Here is a 23,183-nt window from a genome sequence, read left to right on the forward strand (position 1 = left end):
CGCCACGAAGGCGTTGGAGATGGCATGAACGTCCCCGGAGCAGCTTGCCACCCTGTACCTGCTGGCCTTGATGGAGAACATCAAGGATGAAGACGTGAACAAACTGATGGGAATTCCTGCAAACTCCCCGCAGAAGCCAGTGTGGTGGTATCCAGTGCTGGAGAAGGCCCTTCCTTATTTTGCTTTTGGGGTCGGGTCTGACTCATTGCCCTCTGCTCCCATGTATATGCCTGCCTTCTCTGCTTCCCTAGTTGGCTTTGTGAACCGGTTGCGGGATCCTACTGGCAACAGCACCCGGACCTTTGCTCAATACAGCATGGAGCCTCCCCTGTCCTCTGATCTGGCCTCAGCCTTTGACAATTCTGCTTCCTCCTCCTCCGCAGTGGATAAACTTTTTGTCTTGTACAGAGATGAGAAATCATACGTACAAGAAGCTGCGAAGCTGTTGGACGTGGATTCCCATCTCCCGAAGATGAAGGAAACTGGCATGCTGCCGGTGTTTACAGAGGGAGCCTCTGCTAGCCAGGTCTCCGCAATTGCCACATCTACTCCAGTCTTCCATGCCCCTGCTGAAGATTCATCTGTTCCTCCTGCTTGATAACCCTGCTCTCCTTTTTGATTTGGCAAATATTTTTGTAACTTTTCAATTTCCAAAAACTTGATACTTACCTCTGATGTTCAATGTATAGCTTGCCTCTTTGGCATTCTTTGTTTGAATGAGATTGCTTTGCTATTTGTCTTGTCTTTTAAGTTTCTGTGCTGCTTCTGCCTTCCTTTGTACTTCGTGTTATTTTTGTTATCCGCTGATGTTGAGTTTGCGTTCCCGGATCTCCAACTGTGGTATATATTTTTGGCGTTGATGTTGATTTCTGACTTTGTTGAAATCTGAATGACCTCTCTGCTGATTTTGACTGGCTCCTCTGGCGAGAATTTTGATGACTCCTCTGGCGAGGATTTTGATGACTCCTCTGGCGAGGATTTTGATGACTCCTCTGGCGAGGGTTTTGATGACTCCTCTGGCGAGGATTTTGATGCTGCTTCCCGTTCAAGCCTTCCTTTGTTGCTTCCCATCCAATGCATTCATTTGCTGCTTCCCATCCAAGCACTCCTTTGCTGCTTCCCATCCAAGCTTGAACACTCTGCGCGGAGCATGGAAGACCCTAGGGGGCGTAACCAACTTTCGCGGCTTACGATTAAATAGTAACCCTCTGCGCTGAGCATGGAGGACCCGGGGGGTGCAATCAACTTTCGCGGCTTACGATTAAATAGTAACCCTCTGCGCGGAGCATGGAGGACCCGGGGGGTGCAACCAACTTTCGCGGCTTACGATTAATTAGTAACCCTCTGCGCGGAGCATGGAGGACCCGGGGGGTGCAACCAACTTTCGCGGCTTACGATTAATTAGTAACCCTCTGCGCGGAGCATGGAGGACCCGGGGGGTGCAACCAACTTTCGCGGCTTACGATTAAATAGTAACCCTCTGCGCGGAGCATGGAGGGCCCGGATGGCACAACCAACTTTCGCGGCTTACGATTAAATAGTAACCCTCTGCGCGGAGCATGGAGGGCCCGGATGGCACAACCAACTTTCGCGGCTTACGATTAAATAGTAACCCTCTGCGCGGAGCATGGAGGACTCGGGGGGTGCAACCAACTTTCGCGGCTTACGATTAAATAGTAACCCTCTGCGCGGAGCATGGAGGACCCAGGGGGTGCAACCAACTTTCGCGGCTTACGATTAAATAGTAACCCTCTGCGCGGAGCATGGAGGACCCGGGGGGTGCAACCAACTTTCGCGGCTTACGATTAAATAGTAACCCTCTGCGCGGAGCATGGAGGGCCCGGATAGCACAACCAACTTTCGCGGCTTACGATTAAATAGCTTCCCTCTGCGCGGAGCATGGAGGGCCCGGATGGCACAACCAACTTTTGCGGCTTACGAGCGCTTCCCTCCCTCTGCGCGGAGCATGGAAGGCCCGGGTGGCACAACCAACTTTCGCGGCTTACGAGCGCTTCCCTCCCTCTGCGCGGAGCATGGAAGGCCCGGGTGGCACAACCAACTTTCGCGGCTTACGAGCGCTTCCCTCACTCTGCGCGGAGCATGGAAAGCCCGGGTGGCACAACCAACTTTCGCGGCTTACGAGCGCTTCCCTCCCTTTGATGGCAGCGTGATTCCTCTGCTTTTCCCTTGACTTGCTGAGGAGCAATTTTTGGATTTTCGAATTTGAAAATTGGGGACTACGGGTGTAGACCCTGCTCCCCCCTGGTGACATGTGCAATACTCTGTTATGAACATGTTGGCCCAATTACTCCTTATTCCATCTCCGGTCCATAAACTCGCGTGAGCCCGTTACCTCTTAGCCCTTTTCTTAAGCCCAAAACCCTCTCTATATATACCCCTCCACCCTTCATGACCTAGCTTAGAATCCCTTACCTTCTTTCCGCCGCCCCAATCTGATCTCCTCTCAAACCCTAGATCTCCTGACCCTTTGTCTCTTCGAATCATGTATCCCTTCCTATCTTGGTTGTAAAGCACTCAGTCGGGGGAGTGAGTCCTGTTAAGAAAGTGCACAATGTTGAAGACTGAAAAAACAGGACTCTCCCCCGCCTGAGAGTTTTATCTCCAGGGTTCCTGAAGAAAACTTCCTCGTCACCCCTAGTTTGGTTATAAAGCACCCAATTACGGGGAGTCCTGTTCAGGGCACCCACATCTTTGAAGGCTCCGCCCTTCCCTTTGTGTTTCCGGGGTAGATCTCCGGTATTGTGGTTGCAGGGAGCAGGCTTCCGGCAATCGGGAGCATTATCATCGGCTTCCTGAGATCTGGATGTTGGTTGGTCTGTTCCCCTTCTGTACTCTTTCTTTTTGGCACTTTGACTTGTTTGTTTTTTCTTGGTGTTCTGCAAGCGTGGGGTAGATCTGGAGTAGATCTGAGAAGTGGGCATGTCTCAGCGGAGAAGAAGAGCTTGAAGTATTGGCGCATGGAAGAGAAGTCGTCAATCCCTGATGTTTGCTTTCCCTTTGACCTGCTGTAGACAATTAAATTGTCGTCGAATTAAATCATGCCACGTGTAAATTCATGAATTAAATATTCAATTATATTTTCTATTTTATTAAATGGGATTTTATTCCTAAATTAAATAGATATATGATTAATATTTAATAAAATGAATTAATGGGCTTATTGGCCACTTAAGGCCCTAAGGCCCATGCATAAAGGCCCAAAGCCCATAAAGCCCACGAAGCCCATCTCTAAAATCTATAAATAGAGGTGTTGGGGTGCTCATTAGAACAACGTGAAAGAGTGGAAGATCGAAGAGCACAAAGAATTCTCTCTAGTATCACAAGTAGAAGAGGCGGAGAATTGGAGAGTTCAAGTATTCTTCCAAGTATTCAAGTATCTTGAAGAATTCTATCTAACGTTCAAGTCTCCTTCAAATCTTCAATCGTTTGAGTATTCAAATCTTCAAGTATCCTTCGAATCTTCAAGTATTTGAGCATTCAAATCTTCAAGTGATCAAGATCTTCAAATCTCCAAGATCGAAAGCTTCAAGGCGTTCTTACAAAATTCTAAGGATGTTCTTCTCAAATCAAATCAAGTTCAACGTTCAATCCAAAATCATGACTTAAGTCCCTTGGATTGGCGTCATCAAATCAAGTATTTCAATAATCTTCGAGCTTGTTCAAGAATTAAATGGAAGAGAAGAATCAGAGGATTAACTAGAGATTACAACCCGCATAAATCTATCTTCAAATCTATCAAATTATCTTTGTAACGCATTTTGTATTTTATCAAATTGAAATACAAAAATTTGTGTTTACAAATTTTGGCACGCCCGGTGGGACATCTCTACCTCTCATCTCTACTCTTCACCAAAAATCTTGAACAATGTCAATTCAACCAAATACAACTGCTCCAACTTCATCTAAAGGTTCTTCGGAAGGCATCGGTATGATCACGCGAAGCAAAGCAAAATTGATGCAAGAGGTGTCCAAGTCGACCTCCCGTCTTCCATCTATCCATGAAGAAGATGACAACTTTGAGAGAAGCTTCACATTCCCCACTGAAAATTATCAACTCCATGCAAGTGTCATGATGACAAACACTTCCACCATGGAGGAACAACTCTTGAACTTGACAAAGATGGTTGAATCTCTAACCAAGCACATCCAAGAGCAAGATGCCCAGATTGCAAAGCTTAAAGGAGAAAAAGGAGATTCAAGCCACGCCAACAACGATAGGAAAGGCGAAGAAAGCGAAGAAGATGGAGAGAATAACGATGAAGAAATCTCCAAAGACAAATCAAAGAGTGATGGAAAAAGGCTTTCAGGAAAAGACATTCTCTTCTCGTCTGGTGGCCTCATTCCCATTGACCAACTCAAAGAGTTCATCGAAGCAACAATGAAGAATAACTCCGATGGAAGCTCCAAGTCATCGTTAACTTACTCCAAGCCATATACTCGGCGAATTGACAGTATGAGGATGCCTCTTGGTTATCAGCCCCCCAAATTCCAACAATTTGATGGCCAAGGAAATCCGAGACAACATGTGGCTCATTTCATTGAAACATGCAACAACGCTGGTACTTATGGAGATCATTTGGTCAAACAGTTTGTTCGCTCATTGAAAGGTAATGTCTTTGATTGGTACACCGACTTAGAATCAAACTCAATTGATAGTTGGGAACAACTGGAGCATGAGTTCCTCAACCGCTTCTATAGCACTAGAAGAACTGTCAGCATGGTGGAGCTCACAAGTTCGCGTCAATTCAAAGAAGAGCCAGTCATTGATTACATCAACCGATGGAGAAACCTTTGTCTCAACTGCAAGGACCGATTGTCTGAATCATCTGCCATCGAAATGTGTATTCAAGGGATGCATTGGGGCTTGCAATACATCTTGCGAGGAATCTAGCCAAGAACATTCGAGGAACTAGCCACTAGAGCTCATGATATGGAGTTGAGCATGATGGCAAGCGGGATCGAAGGACCACCAATCCAGGAGTCTAGCAAATTCAAGCCAGAATTCAAGAAAGGAGGAAAACCATATGACAAAGCACCAAAGAAGGAATCCATGGCAGTGAAAGCAACTTCCGTGAAATTTCTAAAAAAGGAAGCTAGACAAGAAGACAACCAGAACACTCCACGAGATAATCAGAACTCTTCCCGAGACATGGGGCAAAGAAGATATACCTTGAAAGAAATGCAACAAAAGCAATACCCTTTCTTAGACTCTGATGTTTCAGGAATTTTTGATGACCTGCTCAAAGAAAAGCTTATCGAGTTGCCAGAAATGAAGCGACCAAATGAAGCAGGGAGGACAGATGATCCAAGTTACTGCAAATACCATCGTCTGGTTGGGCACCCCATACATGATTGCTTCATCTTCAAAGACAGGGTCATGCGGTTAGCTCGAGAAGGGAAAATATCTCTTGAAGAAGACGCTACTGCTGTAAATATGGTCTCCACCGACTTGAATGACATAATAGAAGGTATTGGAGCTCTGTATGATACATCCAACCAAATAGATGAAGAACTTGAGATAAACATGGATGAAGACAATGATGCATTGGCAATCACATTCTCCAATGAAGACTTGCAACTTGGATCTGAACCTCATAACAGGCCATTGTTCGTGAGTTGTTATACACAGGAGCAGAAGGTCAATCGAATTCTCATCGATGGAGGCTCGGCAGTCAATATCTTGCCACTAAGGACTTTGAAACAATTGGGAATCCAAGCAGAAGAGCTGTCAAATAGTCGATTGATGATTCAAGGTTTCAACCATGAAGGGCAAAGAGCTCTTGGTACTATAAAGCTACGATTGCAAATGCAGGACATGGACTCCACGGCGTTGCTTCATGTGATTGATGCAAGGACATCCTACAATATGCTTCTAGGGCGACCGTGGCTTCACGAAAATGGTGTCATTCCTTCTACATTGCATCAATGCTTCAAATACTATCAAAATGGCACCGTAAGAAAAGTGGATGGTGATCACAAACCTTTCACAGAAGCAGAGTCACATTTCGCTGATGCTCAATTCTATTTGGGAAGAACTAAAGCAACAATGGTGGAAAGGGATGTACCACAGGAGGAGTCAGGATCCCGCCAAGAGAAAGAATCTCGCCCAAAGATGGAAGGTTTCACCATCCCTCTGACTAAGATTGATGCCAAAAAGCCCATTCCTCAGCCACTCAAAGATTTTGTCCGACCAAAGCAAAGTGGCGCCACAGAACATGGAGATCTCTCAGACAAAGAACTCTCAAAACACTTTGGTCCAAAGGCATACAAACTCCTTGTGAATGCTGGATACAATCCCCAAGAAAGCTCCACGTCAAAGTCTCATGTGAGAAAAACTGCTAATACAAGCCAAAATCCCAAGGCAGGCTTGGGATACATGGCGCAAAGCCCCATTCGTATTGCCATCAAGAGAGCCACTGCTAACTATGCTAGCACCAAGCAAATCCCGAAATCTTCAAGCAATCGGAGAACCCAAAGGGTTTCTATTTTCAAAAGATTGGATGAAAGAAAAGCTCAACGAATATCTGTCTTTAAAAGGCTTGGCAAAGGTAAGTCATGGAAAAAGGACGTGACAAAAAGGGCCAATGAATTGGACATAACAGAAAAGCTAAGGAGCTCGATTCCTTCTCGTATGAAGAGGTGTACCACTTTGCTCATATCATGTGGAAAAGAATTGAAGGCCAAAATGAAGACAATCATCTTTACACGGGATGCCGAAGACGATGAAGATAGAGAGAGTGTGGCTTCATCTTACTACATTACTAATGGTGCTAACAATCCAATTTCTCATACTACTCAAGGTCAAGTGCGTTGCGAAGATATTGTTACATCAAACCATATCACCTCATGTGAAGAAGTGGTTGTTGAAGAAGAAGACGCTGAAATAGCTCCTCAACAGTTTGAAGAAGGAGTTAAGGCTACTGTTGATGAATTGAGAGAAATTAATTTGGGCACTATTGAAGATCCACGACCCACTTACATCAGCGCGTTGCTGACCGTTGATGAGGAATACTCATATATCGAATTGCTCAAAGAATTCAAAGACATCTTTGCATGGTCTTATAAGGAAATGCCGGGGTTGAGCTCCAAGATAGCTGTTCATCATTTAGCCGTTAGAAAGGATGCACGACCAGTCAAGCAGGCCCAGCGCCGATTCCGACCAGAATTAGTTCCTCTAATTGAAGCTGAAGTGAACAAACTCATCAATGTAGGTTTTATTAGAGAAGTCAAATACCCAACATGGATTTCAAGCATTGTTCCAGTAAGAAAGAAAAATGGACAAATTCGTGTATGTGTTGACTTCAGGGACTTGAATGAAGCATGCCCCAAGGATGACTTTCCATTGCCAATTGCCGAATTGATGATCGATGCCACAACTGGGCATGAAGCATTAACCTTCATGGATGGATCTTCCGGTTACAATCAAATTCACATGTCACCAAATGATGAAGAGTTAACAGCATTTCGAACCCCGAAGGGAATCTATTGCTACAAAGTGATGCCATTTGGGTTGAAGAACGTCGGTGCCACTTACCAAAGAGCCATGCAGAAGATATTTGATGATATACTTCACAAAAATGTTGAGTGCTATGTAGATGATTTGGTGGTTAAGTCTAAGAAACAAAGTAATCACCTACAAGATCTACGAATGGTTTTTGAACGATTGAGAAAACATCAGTTGAAGATGAATCCACTAAAATGCGCATTTGGTGTCAAGTCTGGCAAATTTCTTGGGTTCATCGTTCGCCATCAAGGGATAGAAATTGAACAAGCAAAGATTGATGCCATACTAAAAATGCCCGAACCTCGAAATATCCATGACCTGAAAAGTTTGCAAGGGAAGTTAGCATACTTACGAAGGTTTATTTCAAATTTAGCTGGAAGGTGTCAACCATTTAGCCGAATTATGAAGAAGGGTATACCATTCGAGTGGGATGAGTCATGTAGAAATGCTTTCAAGAATATCAAATCTTACTTGATGCAGCCTCCTGTATTAGCAGCACCTGTGCCAGGACGCCCCTTGATTTTGTATATTGCTGCTCAAGAACGATCCATGGGAGCTCTGCTTGCGCAAGAAAATGAAGGTGGAAAAGAGAATGCATTATACTACTTGAGCAGAACAATGACACCAAATGAGTTGAAATATGCTCCAATTGAGAAGCTGTGTTTGGCATTGATTTTCTCCATCCAAAAGCTTAAGCATTATTTCCAAGCTCACACTGTCCGCCTTATATCCAAGGCAAACCCTTTAAAGTTTGTGATGTCAAGACCTGTTTTATCTTACAGGCTTGCACGTTGGTACCTTCAACTTCAACAATTTGAGATTGTGTATGTTCCCCAAAAGGCTGTGAAAGGACAAGTGTTGGCAGACTTTTTAGCAGACCACCCAATTCCAGCTGAATGGGAGTTAAGTGATGACCTCCCGGATGAAGATGCACTTGTAATCGATGTCGCCCTACCATGGTGGATGTTTTTCGATGGAGCATCTCATAAAGAAGGTGCTGGTGCCGGGATCGTGTTCGTAACACCAGAACGTCAAGTGCTGCCATTTTTCTTCACTCTAACTGAGAATTGCTCTAACAATGTAGCAGAATATCAAGCTCTGATCCTCGGTTTGCAAATGGCGTTGGATATGCAGCAATCTCACCTCAAGGTATATGGTGATTCTAAATTGGTGGTTAATCAAATACTTGGATTGTATGAAGTAAAGAAACCTGAATTATTGCCATACGTCAAGTATGCTCGCAAGATCATTGAGTGGCTTGGCGATGTGAAGATTGAACATATTCCAAGAAATGTAAACAAACAGGCGGATGCCTTGGCCAAACTTGCATCCACTATAGCTATGGTCAGTGGCGAAACTCAAATTCCAGTATGTGAAAGATGGGTCGTACCACCTATTTTTGAAGAAGAGAAAGATGAAGAAATTGAAAGCCATCTTGTTGAAGTCTTTGAGATTGAGGAGGAAGATTGGCGCCAGCTGTTGGTCGATTACTTGAAGTATGATAAATTACCAAATGATCCACGTCGAAGGGTTGACATCCGACGGCGCGCCACTCGTTTCATTTTCTTCAAAGGGACGCTTTATAGGAGGTCTTTTGATGGAGTATTTCTCAGGTGCCTAAGTAGTGAGGAAGCTGCTAAAGCCATGGAAGAGGCGCATTCTGGCATTTGCGGTGCTCACCAGTCAGGTCCAAAGCTGCACTTCCGAATCAAGAGGATGGGCTACTACTGGCCAACCATGGTGAAAGATTGTCAAGATTATGCACAAAGATGTCAAGCTTGCCAATTTCATGCAAACCTCATCCATCAGCCGCCCGAACCACTACACCCCACGGTTGCGTCCTGGCCTTTTGATGCCTGGGGCATGGATGTCGTTGGACCATTGACGAAATCATCGATGGGGCATTTATACATTCTGGCAGCGACCGATTACTTCTCCAAGTGGGCTGAGGCAGTACCATTGAGAGAAGTGAAGAAAGAGACTGTCGCTGATTTTATCAAGACCAACATCATCTATCGCTATGGAATTCCTCGCTACATCATAACTGATAATGGAACACCTTTCAGCAATACGGTGATAAACAAGCTTTGTGAAAAATTCGACTTCAAGCAACGAAAGTCGTCGATGTATAATGCGCCGGCAAATGGATTGGCTGAGGCATTCAACAAGACTTTGTGCAATCTGTTGAAGAAAATTGTTTCAAAATCAAAGCGTGACTGGCATGAACGCATTGGGGAAGCATTGTGGGCATATCGAACCACCTATAGAACTCCTACGCAGGCAACGCCTTACTCTTTGGTATATGGGGTTGAAGCTGTCATTCCTCTCGAGCAACAAATTCCCTCTTTGAGAATGGCCATTCAGGAAGGGCTAACTGAAGAAGAAAATGCACGTCTGCGTCTGGAGGAACTCGAAGCTCTAGATGAGAAAAGGCTGGAAGCTCAACAAAAGTTAGAATGCTACCAAGCTCGCCTCTCAAAGTCTTTCAACAAGACGGTGCGAGTGCGTTCTTTTCAAGTTGGAGATTTGGTCCTCGCTGTGAGGAGGCCAATCGTTGTCACTCATCGTGTTGGAAACAAATTCGTATCAAGGTGGGATGGCCCATATGTTGTCAAGGAAGTCTACACAAACGGAGCATACAGGCTTCTTTCTGATGACAACGTCAGAGTTGGGCCTATCAATGGCAAGTTCCTGAAACGTTACTATCCTTGAAAGGTGGTAGAAGTTGAAGCATGTACATATGTATATAGCTTAATGCAAAAAAAAAAAATAGAAAAACAAAAAAGCCAAAAAGATGAGTCAGATGAAAAACCAGAAATGGAGAAAAGCAAACAAAATGGAGTGTATGAAGACAGCTCCTTGACGCACGAGCCTAAACTGCATGTTACTCCTGGCCCGCATGAGTATAAACTGTGCACGGCACCCAATCTCAAACACTTGTTGATCCTATGAACTACGTTTTGACTTGATCCCTTTCAAAAGGGTACGTAGGCAGCTTAGATAATTTCTAAGTTCAGTCATAAGTTGTGTTTGACTCTTTTCAATTTATATCATCAAGTTATGATTTAAGTTGATTATGTGAAGCCAAAGACGTTTCATTCCAAAATAGCAAAGAAATCAAGTCATCAAAAGAAGCACAAGCATTGGAAGAAGATGTCAAAATATCCATGACAAACCAAATGAGAATCATCAAAAGAGGAATGATAAAAATGCAATATACTAAGCAAAAGGGTCTTGATCTCTCAAAATCTGCTGCATAAACTCTAGTGAAAGCTTCAAGGCTTCCAAATTCTTCAAGACCTCATCATTTCTCGAAGACTCTTCAAGCTTGGCCAGGTCTTCCTTGAGTACCTTGATCTCACCACGAGTAGTCTTGAGTATCAGGCTTCGCTGCTCCAAAGACACCAACAATTCTTTTTTGCGTTTCTCCAACTCATCAAGATCCGCTTTTAAAGCATCACAATTCGCAGCATCCTTCTTCTCTTTGGCAAACTTCTCTTGAAGGCAAACCTTGACCTCTCGAACTTTGAGTGTGTGGCCTTCATTGATCTCATGAGAAGCCGACCTTACTTTATCAAAAGCGGTGGCTTTGGAGAATAGTTCATCAATACTATCTTCAAGGTTGGAAAGGTCAAGACCACAAATAATCTTCATACGGGAAATGCCACTCCGTATCTCGTCTTCAAGCGCCGATAGAAACTCGACTTTGGTTCTCTCAACCTTGTCACGAAGCTTTCCCCAGATGATCCTGCAGCACGACTTGAGTTCATCATCGATCATGCGTGTGGCATTGAACTCGGAAGGCGCCCCACATGATGGCATTGGTCGGGGGCGGGATTGTTTAGCAAGACAAGGAATCTCGTTTGACTTATTGGATTCAATGGATACACAGTCGATTGGTGAGCCCTTCTCAAAATTATTTCCAAACACTTCTTTCAAAGTCTACAAAAGGGCAAGAAGAAGATGCAATTAGAATGTGAAATTATATATCAATACGAAAAGAAGATAAGAGATGAGGAAAGACCTTGTTCACATCGGCATCCACTAGAGTTGGCTCTTCCTCAACGTGACCCTCGGCCGGTTTTGAGGACCCCGCAATTCTCTTCTTTTTCTAATTACGCTCAGAATTGCTACTACCAGAATCAGCTATGAGGGTGGTAGAGACGACCTTCCTCTTTCCATCTTTGGAGTTGATTGCTTCTTCCTGATCTTTTCTTTTAAAAGTGATATGAGCCGGAGAAGAGATTTTGTTTTCAAAAGAAAATCTGTACGTCCTATCCCACCAAGTCTTATAGTCGACTGAACAATGTATCTTCATGTCCAAAGAAGATCGTGGAAAACATGCCCTTGATCGCGATCTGTGCAGCAAACACATGCGCCAAAGGTTGAGACCTTCTTCCAAAGATGTCCTTCGAATGTTCTGAGTAAGGCTGCTGGGTACGATTTGGTAATAACTAAATTGACGGCTGAAGCGGTGAGGACCATAAGACTCCACGATGAAGTGGTCATCCAGCCGGCGAACCAAAAAACTCGAGCGAATAGCCATGAAGAAGCATTGCTCAATCTCTCTTGTATTTTCACCATCGACATAGAAAATGTCATCTTCCTTGGTGAATGTGGTACAATTCCAACGAATCGAGTTGTACGACTGAATTCGTTCGCGGCACGCAACAGGCAGATAATACTTCGCAGCTCCTTCGCCTGAGTATAGAGTCATCTTGGCGACACCAAGGCTTCTTGGAAGGGGAATGTGAGTATTGAAATAGAGCGCTATCCAACCATATATGAAATGAAAGGGTAGCGTCACCGGGACAAGAGAAGGCTCCATAGAACTAGAGATAGTGTTCAACCCTTTGTAGATGCTGGCTAGAACTGGAGCTGTAAGGGCAACTTTCTGTTTGCACGCCATCAAACTTGCCATTTTGAAAGAGGTTGGTCTAATCGACATGGCATCACCATCTGGAAAAACAAAGATACACAACCAGCAAGCTATATGAGCTGCCAAGTACATAGTGGTGTGATACTTGTCACTAGCATCAAGCTCGATGAATGGAGACCTTTCTTCAGAAGACCATGGTTGATGCGCTTCAAATGAACCACTCGGATTATGAGTCGATTTGGGGCGTTGAGATTTCTTTGCCCTGCGAGCAGGAGGATGAGAATACTTTGAAGCTTTCTTCGACCAAAATTTGATCCATTCATCGATAGAAACTGAGCTCTTAGGATCATTGCCATCACGATGCTTAAGAGAATAGTAAGCAGAGAGTAAATATTCACAACTCAAGGGAATGAACGGGTTGCCAAACTGATCTTTGCCAAGAATCTCTTTCGCGCAGGGTACAACCTCATCATACAGTGTCCCGGTACACGGAAGCCCTGATAGATACTGTAAATCCCATAGAGAAATAGACATCTCGCCAGATGAAGTGAGAATGGTGTTCGTCGCAGGACACCAAGCTTCACAGAACGCTTTAACCATCTCGGGCTGGCAATCATAAGTAAAAAGAGAGGCATAAACTGCATCATAGATACCAACAACTTGGAGTTCACTCCTGCAGCGGCTAAGGATATCTTCAGTCCACTCCCAATAGCCTTCAAAAAAATGAAATTCCCCACGAAAGCTTGTAATCCTTCCCCATTTGGCATTTTTATTGATGATCCTTCGCCTCAAAGTCAATAGAAAATTGGACTCTTTGCTTTGCCAAGGACGGGCCGGATGCAATGTATGAGCCTTCGACGCTTTGTTCAAATTGATCTCGCTGGTCCACTCCGACTGATATAGAGAATTCAAAAGTTTGGGCCAAGGTTTCACATAGTGGCCTATCAATGCCGGAAATACTCTTAGATGCATGCCCATTTCCGTCTCTTGCCCATCATCACTCAAAATCAGCAAATAGTCTTGATCATTGACCACAATATCTTTGAAGACCACCATCGTGACACTGCAAGGAAGCAACACATCCAGACTTAGAAATTTATTTGCATTTAAATAAAATGTGAATTAAATTCTAGTCAAGATAAAAGGAGGCAAGCAAAAGGAGGCTAAATTGAATTTTATATATATATATATAATAAAAGGAGAAATTCAATCATTAAAAGAAAAAAAAAAGCAAAAAAAAATCGGCCCACTCCTAAACTCTCAAAAAAGGCCCATCTCCCCTTACTTTCTCTCACTAAAACCAAACACTTTCTTCTCTCTCCACATATACATGCAATAAAAAAAAAAAAAAAGAAATTCATAATTTAGAGAAAGAGATGAATGACAAAGTGTATCCATCAGCGAAGCCCACTGCCAACGGCGGCGGCGGCGCTCCCACCGCGGCGAACCCGGCGTTCCCGGCGAACAAAGCGCAGTTCTACAACTCCCCTCGGCCGACCACCGCCGCGGCTGCTGCTGCTCGTGCTGCCTCTGGTCGACTCTGCCGATCCTCCTCCACCTTGAAAGATTCCGAGTTCCCCGCCTCCGACGGCCGGAAATACGAGTGTCAATACTGCTGCCGCGAGTTCGCCAACTCGCAGGCCCTCGGCGATCACCAGAACGCGCACAAGAAGGAGCGGCAGCAGCTCAAGCGCGCCCAGCTGCAGGCCAGCCGCGACGCCGCCGCCTCCTACATGCGCAACCCCATGGTCTCCCCTCTCACTGCCGATTCTCTCCACGCTATACACAATTTAAAAGCTCGACAACAATATAAGAGAAACTACAAAGGAGTTTTACCTTGATGAAGCACGGTCGTGTGTTGCCAACGACGTCTCTACTACTGTTGTTTCCAGCAAACCACCGGCGAAAGAAGAGGAGGAAATGAAACACGAAATAAAGAAAAGAAAGAAGAAGGAGAGCGGTTGTTGCTATTCACAAGAGACTATAGGCTTTATTTATAGGTAGAGATAGCTACCAAATCCCTGAACTTAGCCGCCGAAGAGTGGAGTTCCAGCTATTCTTCCAACTATGAACTTCACTCCATTTCGATTAGTGGAGCATGGGTTAATGATAAAAGCTGTTTAGTGGTGGGGATATGGTGATTTCGGTAGTGGATTTGGGGACCTTCTTTTTTTTTCATGGGGGCTAGTATGTATATATAATGTAATCTATTTTTGTGCAAGTGGAAGCGAATGGTTAGAAAACTGGATAATGGTTATTATGTGTACAAAAAAAAAAAAAAAAACTCCTAAATACGAGTATAAACTATTTACAAAATTCAAAGAAATTCAAGAACTCCTAAATACGAGTATAAACTATTTATAAATCCAAATAAATCCAAGAACTCCTAAATACGAGTATAAACTATTTACAAAATTCAAAGAAATTGAAAAACTCCTAAATACGAGTATAAACTATTTACAAAATTCAAAGAAATTCAAGAACTCCTAAATACGAGTATAAACTATTTATAAATCCAAAGAAATTCAAGAACTCCTAAATACGAGTATAAACTATTTATAAATCCAAAGAAATTCAAGAACTCCTAAATACGAGTATAAACTATTTACAAAATTCAAAATCAAGAACTCCGCGATAAGAGTTTAAACTATCAAAATATATTTCGAGACTCGTCTATTACCAAAGGAATTTCGTCCATAAACAAGTCTCGATGGGGCAATTTGTAGACAATTAAATTGTCGTCGAATTAAATCATGCCACGTGTAAATTCATGAATTAAATATTCAATTATATTTTCTATTTTATTAAATGGGATTTTATTCCTAAATTAAATAGATATATGATTAATATTTAATAAAATGAATTAATGGGCTTATTGGCCACTTAAGGCCCTAAGGCCCATGCATAAAGGCCCAAAGCCCATAAAGCCCACGAAGCCCATCTCTAAAATCTATAAATAGAGGTGTTGGGGTGCTCATTAGAACAACGTGAAAGAGTGGAAGATCGAAGAGCACAAAGAATTCTCTCTAGTATCACAAGTAGAAGAGGCGGAGAATTGGAGAGTTCAAGTATTCTTCCAAGTATTCAAGTATCTTGAAGAATTCTATCTAACGTTCAAGTCTCCTTCAAATCTTCAATCGTTTGAGTATTCAAATCTTCAAGTATCCTTCGAATCTTCAAGTATTTGAGCATTCAAATCTTCAAGTGATCAAGATCTTCAAATCTCCAAGATCGAAAGCTTCAAGGCGTTCTTACAAAATTCTAAGGATGTTCTTCTCAAATCAAATCAAGTTCAACGTTCAATCCAAAATCATGACTTAAGTCCCTTGGATTGGCGTCATCAAATCAAGTATTTCAATAATCTTCGAGCTTGTTCAAGAATCAAATGGAAGAGAAGAATCAGAGGATTAACTAGAGATTACAACCCGCATAAATCTATCTTCAAATCTATCAAATTATCTTTGTAAAGCATTTTGTATTTTATCAAATTGAAATACAAAAATTTGTGTTTACATCTGCTAAGAAGCAGTTTTTGTATTTGTTTCTCCCTTGTCCTGCTAAGAAGCAGTTTGTATTTTGAATTTGTAAATTGTGGGCTAGGGGTATACACCCTACTCCCCCCTCTGGTGACATGTGCAATGCTCTGCATGAACATGTTAAGTAGCATATGTGATGTAAAAAAGCGATAATTTAAAGTAAACAAAACAACACCAGGGAATTCCCTAGAACCACATATCTGTTTTATTGATATTATGGCCTCGGACCTCGTTAAAACCCCTGTGGGGAAAAAGAGTATCCGGTCTACATTGGCATTAGTCCTGCTAAGTAGCAGTTATACATAGAACTTTTTGAGATTGTTAATATTCCATGGTCTAGGAAGAGCTCTGCCGTCTGGATCCGACAATATATAAGCTCCACCCCCTAGGACCTCTGTGATGATAAACGGGCCTTCCCAATTAGCTTCGAACTTGCCCACTGCCTTCAATGCATCAGCCCGCTTGAGAACCAGATCTCCCTTTGATAATTTCCGCGCTCTGACCCGCTTGTCATACCCTGCTTTGATAATGCCTTTGAAAAAATATTAAAAATATTTTCACACTCCCACCATAAAATAATATTATCCAACATTGGAGAGAAAATAGAGTCAAAATGAGTAAACATGTGAAAATATATTTTTTCTCTCATTTTTCATCAAAGTAACACACCTTTACAAGAATACCTACAAAAATATTTACACAAAAATTAGGATACAACTTGGTGTACCGTACAATCGGGTTGACTCACACCCAAGTTAGTGTTATTTATAAAATTCAGGTCAGAATACAGACACGGGTTAGAATCTAAGTGAGGATACAACCCGATTGTACAGTACACCCAAGACCACCTCAAAGATTTAATTATTGAACTTACACTACAACAAAAATACTGATAGAAACCGGTTAAAAACCGGTTTCTATGTACTAAAATGACCGGTTTCGTAGGCACCGGTGTTATAAGTGTCTTAAAAAAGGCGCTAATAGAAACCGATTATTAACCGGTTTCGTAAGTGCTTATGACACCGGTTTAAAACCGGTTTCGTAGATATATTAGAAACCGGTTTATAACCGGTTTCTATTAGCACAACAATTAATGGTGTCTATTACCATAAAAGAAACCGCAAAGAAGTCACTTATAGAAACCGGTTTATAACCGGTTTCGTAGCTAAGTTTATAAAAGAAACCGCAGCAGTAGCACATCTCTGCTAGATTCCTTTGCTAAGTTTTTTATACTTGAAAAAATGCAGAATGAAATGATGAACACATTTATGGACCAGTTTGTACAGCATATAGCTTATTCAGTTTGTAAGAAATCACCACTTATTTTAATTTTTGGCTAACTTCTGGAGAGTACAAAAAAAAATGTACATCTCAATTCTCTTCTGGAGAGTACAAGATCACCAGTCCTAAATATCACCCTTTAACATAATTTCTACACACTGCATGAGGAATATTTTTTGTTTTAGATTGATAAGGGTCGGCTATAACACTAGGCTTTTCATTTCATTTGAACCATACATTCAAAGGAGTTAGCTAGTTTCTGTACTACATCAAATTGATTAGTACTAATTAAGAACATAGTGCTAGATTAAAATAAGATAAACTAAACAACTTATATATAAAGGCCACTAGTTTAAGATTTATTTGCCTAATAAGTCGGCACTGGTTGCAAGCTAAAACTATATATAATAACCAGTAATATATAATTATGTAAATGAATTGTCGCTGAAAGTGGTCCTCATAGTTAGCGAGAATCACCCTTTAACATTTACAAAATGGCATACATCTACACACTGCACACAACACACATAGCAGCAATAGCAAAGAAAAATAGCAGCAACATGATATTCACTCACTTAGATAGAAAGGGCAGCCCCTTCAAGAGTAGCAAAACTAACCTTAGAGGCGGCGAAGCACGACGGACCAGAGAAAGACGCAGAGAGCAGCTACAAATCCTAGAGCAGCGACGAAACACAGCAGAGCAAGAGCAGCGGTGATCTGTTTCATAGAGAACAAGGATATCTGTTTCAAAACTTTCCTCACAAATTGCCTACTCGAAAGTTTTGGTGCAGAAAGAAGAACAAAAATAGGATCTTTTCATTATAACAAAAAAGAAGAACAGAAAAAATAAACATGAAAGCCTACTCCCCAATTTTGGTGCAGAAAGAAAAAGAACAAATTGCAACCCTAACAATACTACATTCTAATTAAGACTTCAATCGAAATTAGAGAATGGCAATACATTGAAACTTGACAAGTAAAAATTGAAAAATACATTCACTAAGAAAGAAAATCAAAGGCAACATTGAGAGAAAGAAGTACAAATAAATACCTATGGAACTGACTTTGGCAATGGAGGCGCACTTTTCTGTGATAGAGACTTCAGAGATGGAGACTTCGGCGATAATGAGGAATCAGCGATGGAAACTTCATCTGTGGAACTGACTTCAGCGATTGGGACTTCAAATTCCTACGAAATCTGAGGAATCAGCGAGTGCGGAGAGATGTCGATAATGAGAAATCAGCGAGAGAATGATGACGGGATGGAGGCGCCGCCGCCGGAAGGTGTAACATCGGCTGGGTGGCGCGGGGAGAATGGTGGTGGAAGTTGTGTGCAGCGAGGGAGGAGAATTAGGGCACCGTTACACTATACGTAATTATTTCACCTCTTTCATTTTTTCATTTTTTTTAATACTCTATGTTTTAAAACCGGTTTCAGACCGGTTTAAAATATTTAAACGAATACCGATTTTATAATATATCTATAACACCACATGATAGAAACCGGTAGTAAAAAACCGGTTTCTATCAGCGCATTTTTTTGAAATAGAAACCGGCTATATTTAAGAAACCGGTTTTTGGAGCTACGAAACCGGTTTTTAGCAAAAACCGGTTTCTATTTAGCGGTTTCTATTAGAGTTTTTGTTGTAGTGTTATTTGAAAAATCCAATTTTTATTAAGTGTCGTTTTAAATAATAGAACCTTGTCATTACACATTGTGGACACGAGTTAACGTGCCTATCGTACCGTCGTACGTAGTAATGTTCCGTGGACAATAAAGTCAACTAAATTTGAATTAAATTAAAAATAATTGAAGCCCCTCGAAATTAGCTTTCTTTTTTATGTTTATTCATTTTTTATGTTTATTCTTCTTCTTTTTTGGTTTACTGAAGCTTCATATTTGTATTTTGATATTGCAGGCGCCTTATAGGTGGAAGAGACCGTCTTTGATTTACGAAACTCGTGCTATTAATCTCTATGTACGATCTGCAATATTTGCAGAGATACGAACCACATTGAAGGATGTTGATGGCAAATCTACTACACAAACATTCAAAGGTGGAACAATTGGGCGTCTTAGTGATCACGAGAGAAACGCTAGCGCCAACAATGCTCTGCATCACTTATTATCTCGACAAATTGAGGGAGGGGATATACCTCCTCATCAAGCATGGTTTCTTGTCGGTAGTCATATCATTCGTTTTACAGCACCGGATTACGCACTAATTATCGGACTTCACTTTGGGTTTTGTGAGTTTGATCCCGACGCTGAGCACAAGATTCCGGCCACAAGTATCTTCTACAGATATTTTGGTGGTCGTCCCACAAAAGTTGCATCTCTTAAGGCGAAATTCAAGGCAAAACAACTTGGGAAGGATCTAGAAGATTATATTAAAGCGGGGAACTTGTTGATGTATTACTTATTTCTGTTTTGTCGAGACGATGTAACTATTGAGACATGGGCATGGACTTTGGTGGAGGACTTGGACGAGTGGAATTGGTTTCCATGGGGGTCTTATACCTACCAGGTGTTACTTCATTATTTGAGTTTGGCCGGCACTCGGGGTGATGTGTTGGACAAACCGGCGTACCACTTCTTCGGGCCAGTCTAGGCTTTGCAGATTTGGTCATACGAGGCTATTCCCGCATTGGGTTCTACTTGTGGCACTTTTACGAAACCCAGTCCCTAAATTTCCTCGTGCTTTGATGTGGACAACCAGAAAAGCTCCTGGCGATTTCACAGATTTTTTCGACAAAGAGGTATATGTCATTTTGTTTCATTTTTCAATAAATGTGTTTTATATACTAAATAATGTTATATCTTTGTCTATATTGTGTAGCTTATTGTGCACAATTCGCTTCAGCCATCCCCTGAAGAGCTAGAGGAGGTGTACTACATGAGCCTGTGTAATGGAGATATGCTCCATGTTAGATTCGTGCCTCCTCTACGTCTTGCATTGAAGAAGAAGACAACTTATGTTCCAAAGCGGCGGAGAATGACATCTCCAACACTTGAGAGGGATAGTAAGCAGGTTTCGCTGGCTGTTTAGAGGGGAGGACCCCGTAGTTCACCTTTGAGGAATGAACGACATATCTCTCCCGTTGTTGAGATGAGGGAACGCCATAGTTCTCCGAGAGTTGAGATGAGGGACTCGCCGGTTATTGATAGTACACTTACTTGTTGTCACCATGGAGTTCCGTGCCGAGATTCGGGCAAGGATTGCCATGACTACATCGATCAAAGATTGGCAAGGATGTTGCACGATGAGTCCGATGATGGCTTGATTGCTCGAGTAGCTCGTAGAGTGCTCAGTGGACTGAAGGAGATGCTCGATTGTACAGGTGACAGATCTATTCGTCTTAGTCCTAGGAGATCAGTGGGGCACGTATCTCCTGTTCGCTCCACTTCTCGTGTACATCATTCGCATCACTCCACTTATCGTGTAGAGCAGCTACTGCCACATCGATCCACTTCTCCTGTAGAGCACCCATATGGCTCTCCATCTCCTGTAGAGCAGCTTCGTCAGTCCCCATCTCATGTACCAATGACTACTCCAGTGCAGCCGGTGCTTCAGAATCTATTTCAGGGTGATGACCATGCTGACGAAGAGGAGGCCGAAGTTGGAGATACTTCAGATGAGCATGTAGATGATGTTGGTTTAGGTCAACGAGTGAGTAGACCCTCTATAGGAGATGGTTCTCCATCTCCTGTAGAGCAGCTTCGTCAGTCCCCATCTCATGTACCAACTACTTCAGGCTGACGAAGGGGAGGACGAAGTTGGAGATACTTCGCTGCAGGCTATTGGACACAGAGGTCGGATCTGATGAGGAGAACCAATCCACTGACACTGGTGAAGTAGATATTCTAAGTTTCAACATAGAACTGCACACTATGTGAAATGGAGTAGATATTGCACACTTCAATCATTTTCTCTAGCGCAATATATAGTTAAATACACTTAATATGCTTATTTTTCATCGATATTAGCACAAACATGTTAGTTAAGATCGACGAAACGCTTCATATCAGTAAAAATCGAGATGGAGTACTCGATGGCGTTCCCGATCGAGTACTCGACCGAGTAGTGAAGAACAATGGTGATTTTTTTTATCAATTATTGCGATTTCAACCCACATTTCTTGTTCATAACGTAAACGGGAGTATATTTGGCTATTATATAACACGGGGTGCCATAATCGTCGAACACGTGAAGTAGATATCCTAAGTTTCAACATAGAACTGCGCACTATGTGTTATGAAGTAGATATTCCACACTTCAATCATTTTCTATAGCGCAATATATAGCTTTTCTCCATTAATATGCTTATTTTTCATCGATATTAGCACAAATACGTTAGTTAAGATCGACGAAACGCTTCGTATGAAAAAAAATAACGAGATAAATAGCAAAATCTAAGATTGCTCTTCACTACTCGATGGCGTTTCCGATCGAGTACTCGACCGACTAGTGAAGAACAATGGTGATTTTTTTTATCAATTATTGCAATTTCAACCCACATTTTTTGTTCATAGCGTAAACGGGAGTATATTTGGCTATTATATAACACGGGGTGCCATAATCGTCGAACACGTGAAGTAGATATCCTAAGTTTCAACATAGAACTGCGCACTATGTGTTATGAAGTAGATATTCCACACTTCAATGATTTTCTCTAGCGCAATATATAGCTAAATACACTTGATATATTTATTTTTCATCGATGTTAGCTTGAACACGTTAGTTAAGATCGACGAAACGCTTCGTATGAAAAAAAAATAACGAGATAAATAGCAAAATCTAAGATTGTTCTTCACTACTCGATGGAGCACTTGATGGCGTTCCCGATCGAGTACTCAAAAGAACAATGGTTATTTTTTTTATCAATTATTGCGATTTCAACCCACATTTCTTGTTCATAACGTAAACGTGAGTATATTTGGCTATTATATAACACGGGGTGCCATAATCGTCGAACACGTGAAGTAGATATCCTAAGTTTCAACATAGAACTGCGCACTATGTGTTTTGAAGTAGATATTCCACACTTCAATCATTTTCTCTAGCGCAATATATAGCTAAATACACTTAATATGCTTATTTTTCATCGATATTAGCACAAACACGTTAGTTAAGATCGACGAAACGCTTCGTATGAAAAAAAATTACGAGATAAATAGCAAAATCTTAGATTGTTCTTCACTACTCGATGGAGTACTCGATGGCGTTCCCGATCGAGTACTCAGCCGAATAGTGAAGAACAATAGTGATTTTTTTATCAATTATTGCGATTTCAACCCACATTTCTTGTTCATAACGTAAACGGGAGTATATTTGGCTATTATATAACACGGGATGCCATAATCGTCGAACACGTGAAGTAGATATCCTAAGTTTCAACATACAACTGCGCACTATGTGTTATGAAGTAGATATTCCACACTTCAATCATTTTCTCTAGCGCAATATATAGCTAAATACACTTAATATGCTTATTTTTCATCGATATTAGTGAAATCTTGTTTCAAGTATTTGAATCCAATTAGTGAATCCTATGTTTAAATCTTAAAATTATCACTATTCACTTGCAACTGTATTTGAAAGAGTTATATTGCTTCAATAAATATCTTCAATATATTAGTGGAGATATAATAATGAAATATTATCCATTAATTATAGTTAAATATAAAATATAATAGTGAAAATATTATCTAAAAATATTGTCCACTAATATTTTTTATTAATATATTACCCAAAAATATTTTTTTTATTGATTTATTATTTTAATGTATATCATTAATATTTTCCACTAATATTTTATATCCTATAATATCTCTATAATTATCATTTTCAGTGATTTTTTTGTCAAAGAGTCGAGGTATAGAAACTCATGATAAATTAATATGACATGAAAATTCTTGTTTCCCCCCAAGGAAATCACTTCCCGCCCTGAACGAAAAAAA

At 41.5% G+C, this 23,183-nt stretch overlaps 3 protein-coding genes and 1 long non-coding RNA gene across 4 annotated transcripts; 2 read left to right on the forward strand and 2 right to left on the reverse strand.

Moving 5' to 3' along the window:
• Positions 1-5,764: 5,764 nt before the first annotated feature.
• On the forward strand, positions 5,765-10,237 carry LOC131025585 (uncharacterized). The gene has a single exon (XM_057955384.1). The coding sequence runs from the start codon at positions 5,765-5,767 to the stop codon at positions 10,235-10,237; it is 4,473 nt and encodes a 1,490-aa protein (XP_057811367.1).
• A 436-nt stretch (positions 10,238-10,673) lies between these two features.
• Positions 10,674-13,045, reverse strand: LOC130986443 (uncharacterized). The gene is made up of 2 exons (XM_057909850.1): positions 11,550-13,045; positions 10,674-11,467 (listed from the first exon to the last, which is right to left on the reverse strand). Exon 1 carries the CDS (start codon positions 13,002-13,004, stop codon positions 11,637-11,639), a length of 1,368 nt encoding a protein of 455 aa, XP_057765833.1. The 5' UTR covers positions 13,005-13,045; the 3' UTR covers positions 10,674-11,467; positions 11,550-11,636.
• A 735-nt stretch (positions 13,046-13,780) lies between these two features.
• LOC131025586 (zinc finger protein 4-like) lies at positions 13,781-14,245 on the forward strand. The gene has a single exon (XM_057955385.1). It carries the CDS (start codon positions 13,781-13,783, stop codon positions 14,243-14,245), a length of 465 nt encoding a protein of 154 aa, XP_057811368.1.
• A 1,877-nt stretch (positions 14,246-16,122) lies between these two features.
• LOC130986444 (uncharacterized) lies at positions 16,123-18,610 on the reverse strand. Its single transcript, XR_009089269.1, has 3 exons — positions 18,273-18,610; positions 17,839-17,938; positions 16,123-16,457 (listed from the first exon to the last, which is right to left on the reverse strand). It is a non-coding gene; the product is annotated as an uncharacterized LOC130986444 (long non-coding RNA).
• Between the last annotated feature and the right edge of the window lie 4,573 nt (positions 18,611-23,183).

The sequence above is a fragment of the Salvia miltiorrhiza genome, chromosome 5, assembly GCF_028751815.1.
Source record: "Salvia miltiorrhiza cultivar Shanhuang (shh) chromosome 5, IMPLAD_Smil_shh, whole genome shotgun sequence".
NCBI lineage: Eukaryota > Viridiplantae > Streptophyta > Magnoliopsida > Lamiales > Lamiaceae > Salvia > Salvia miltiorrhiza.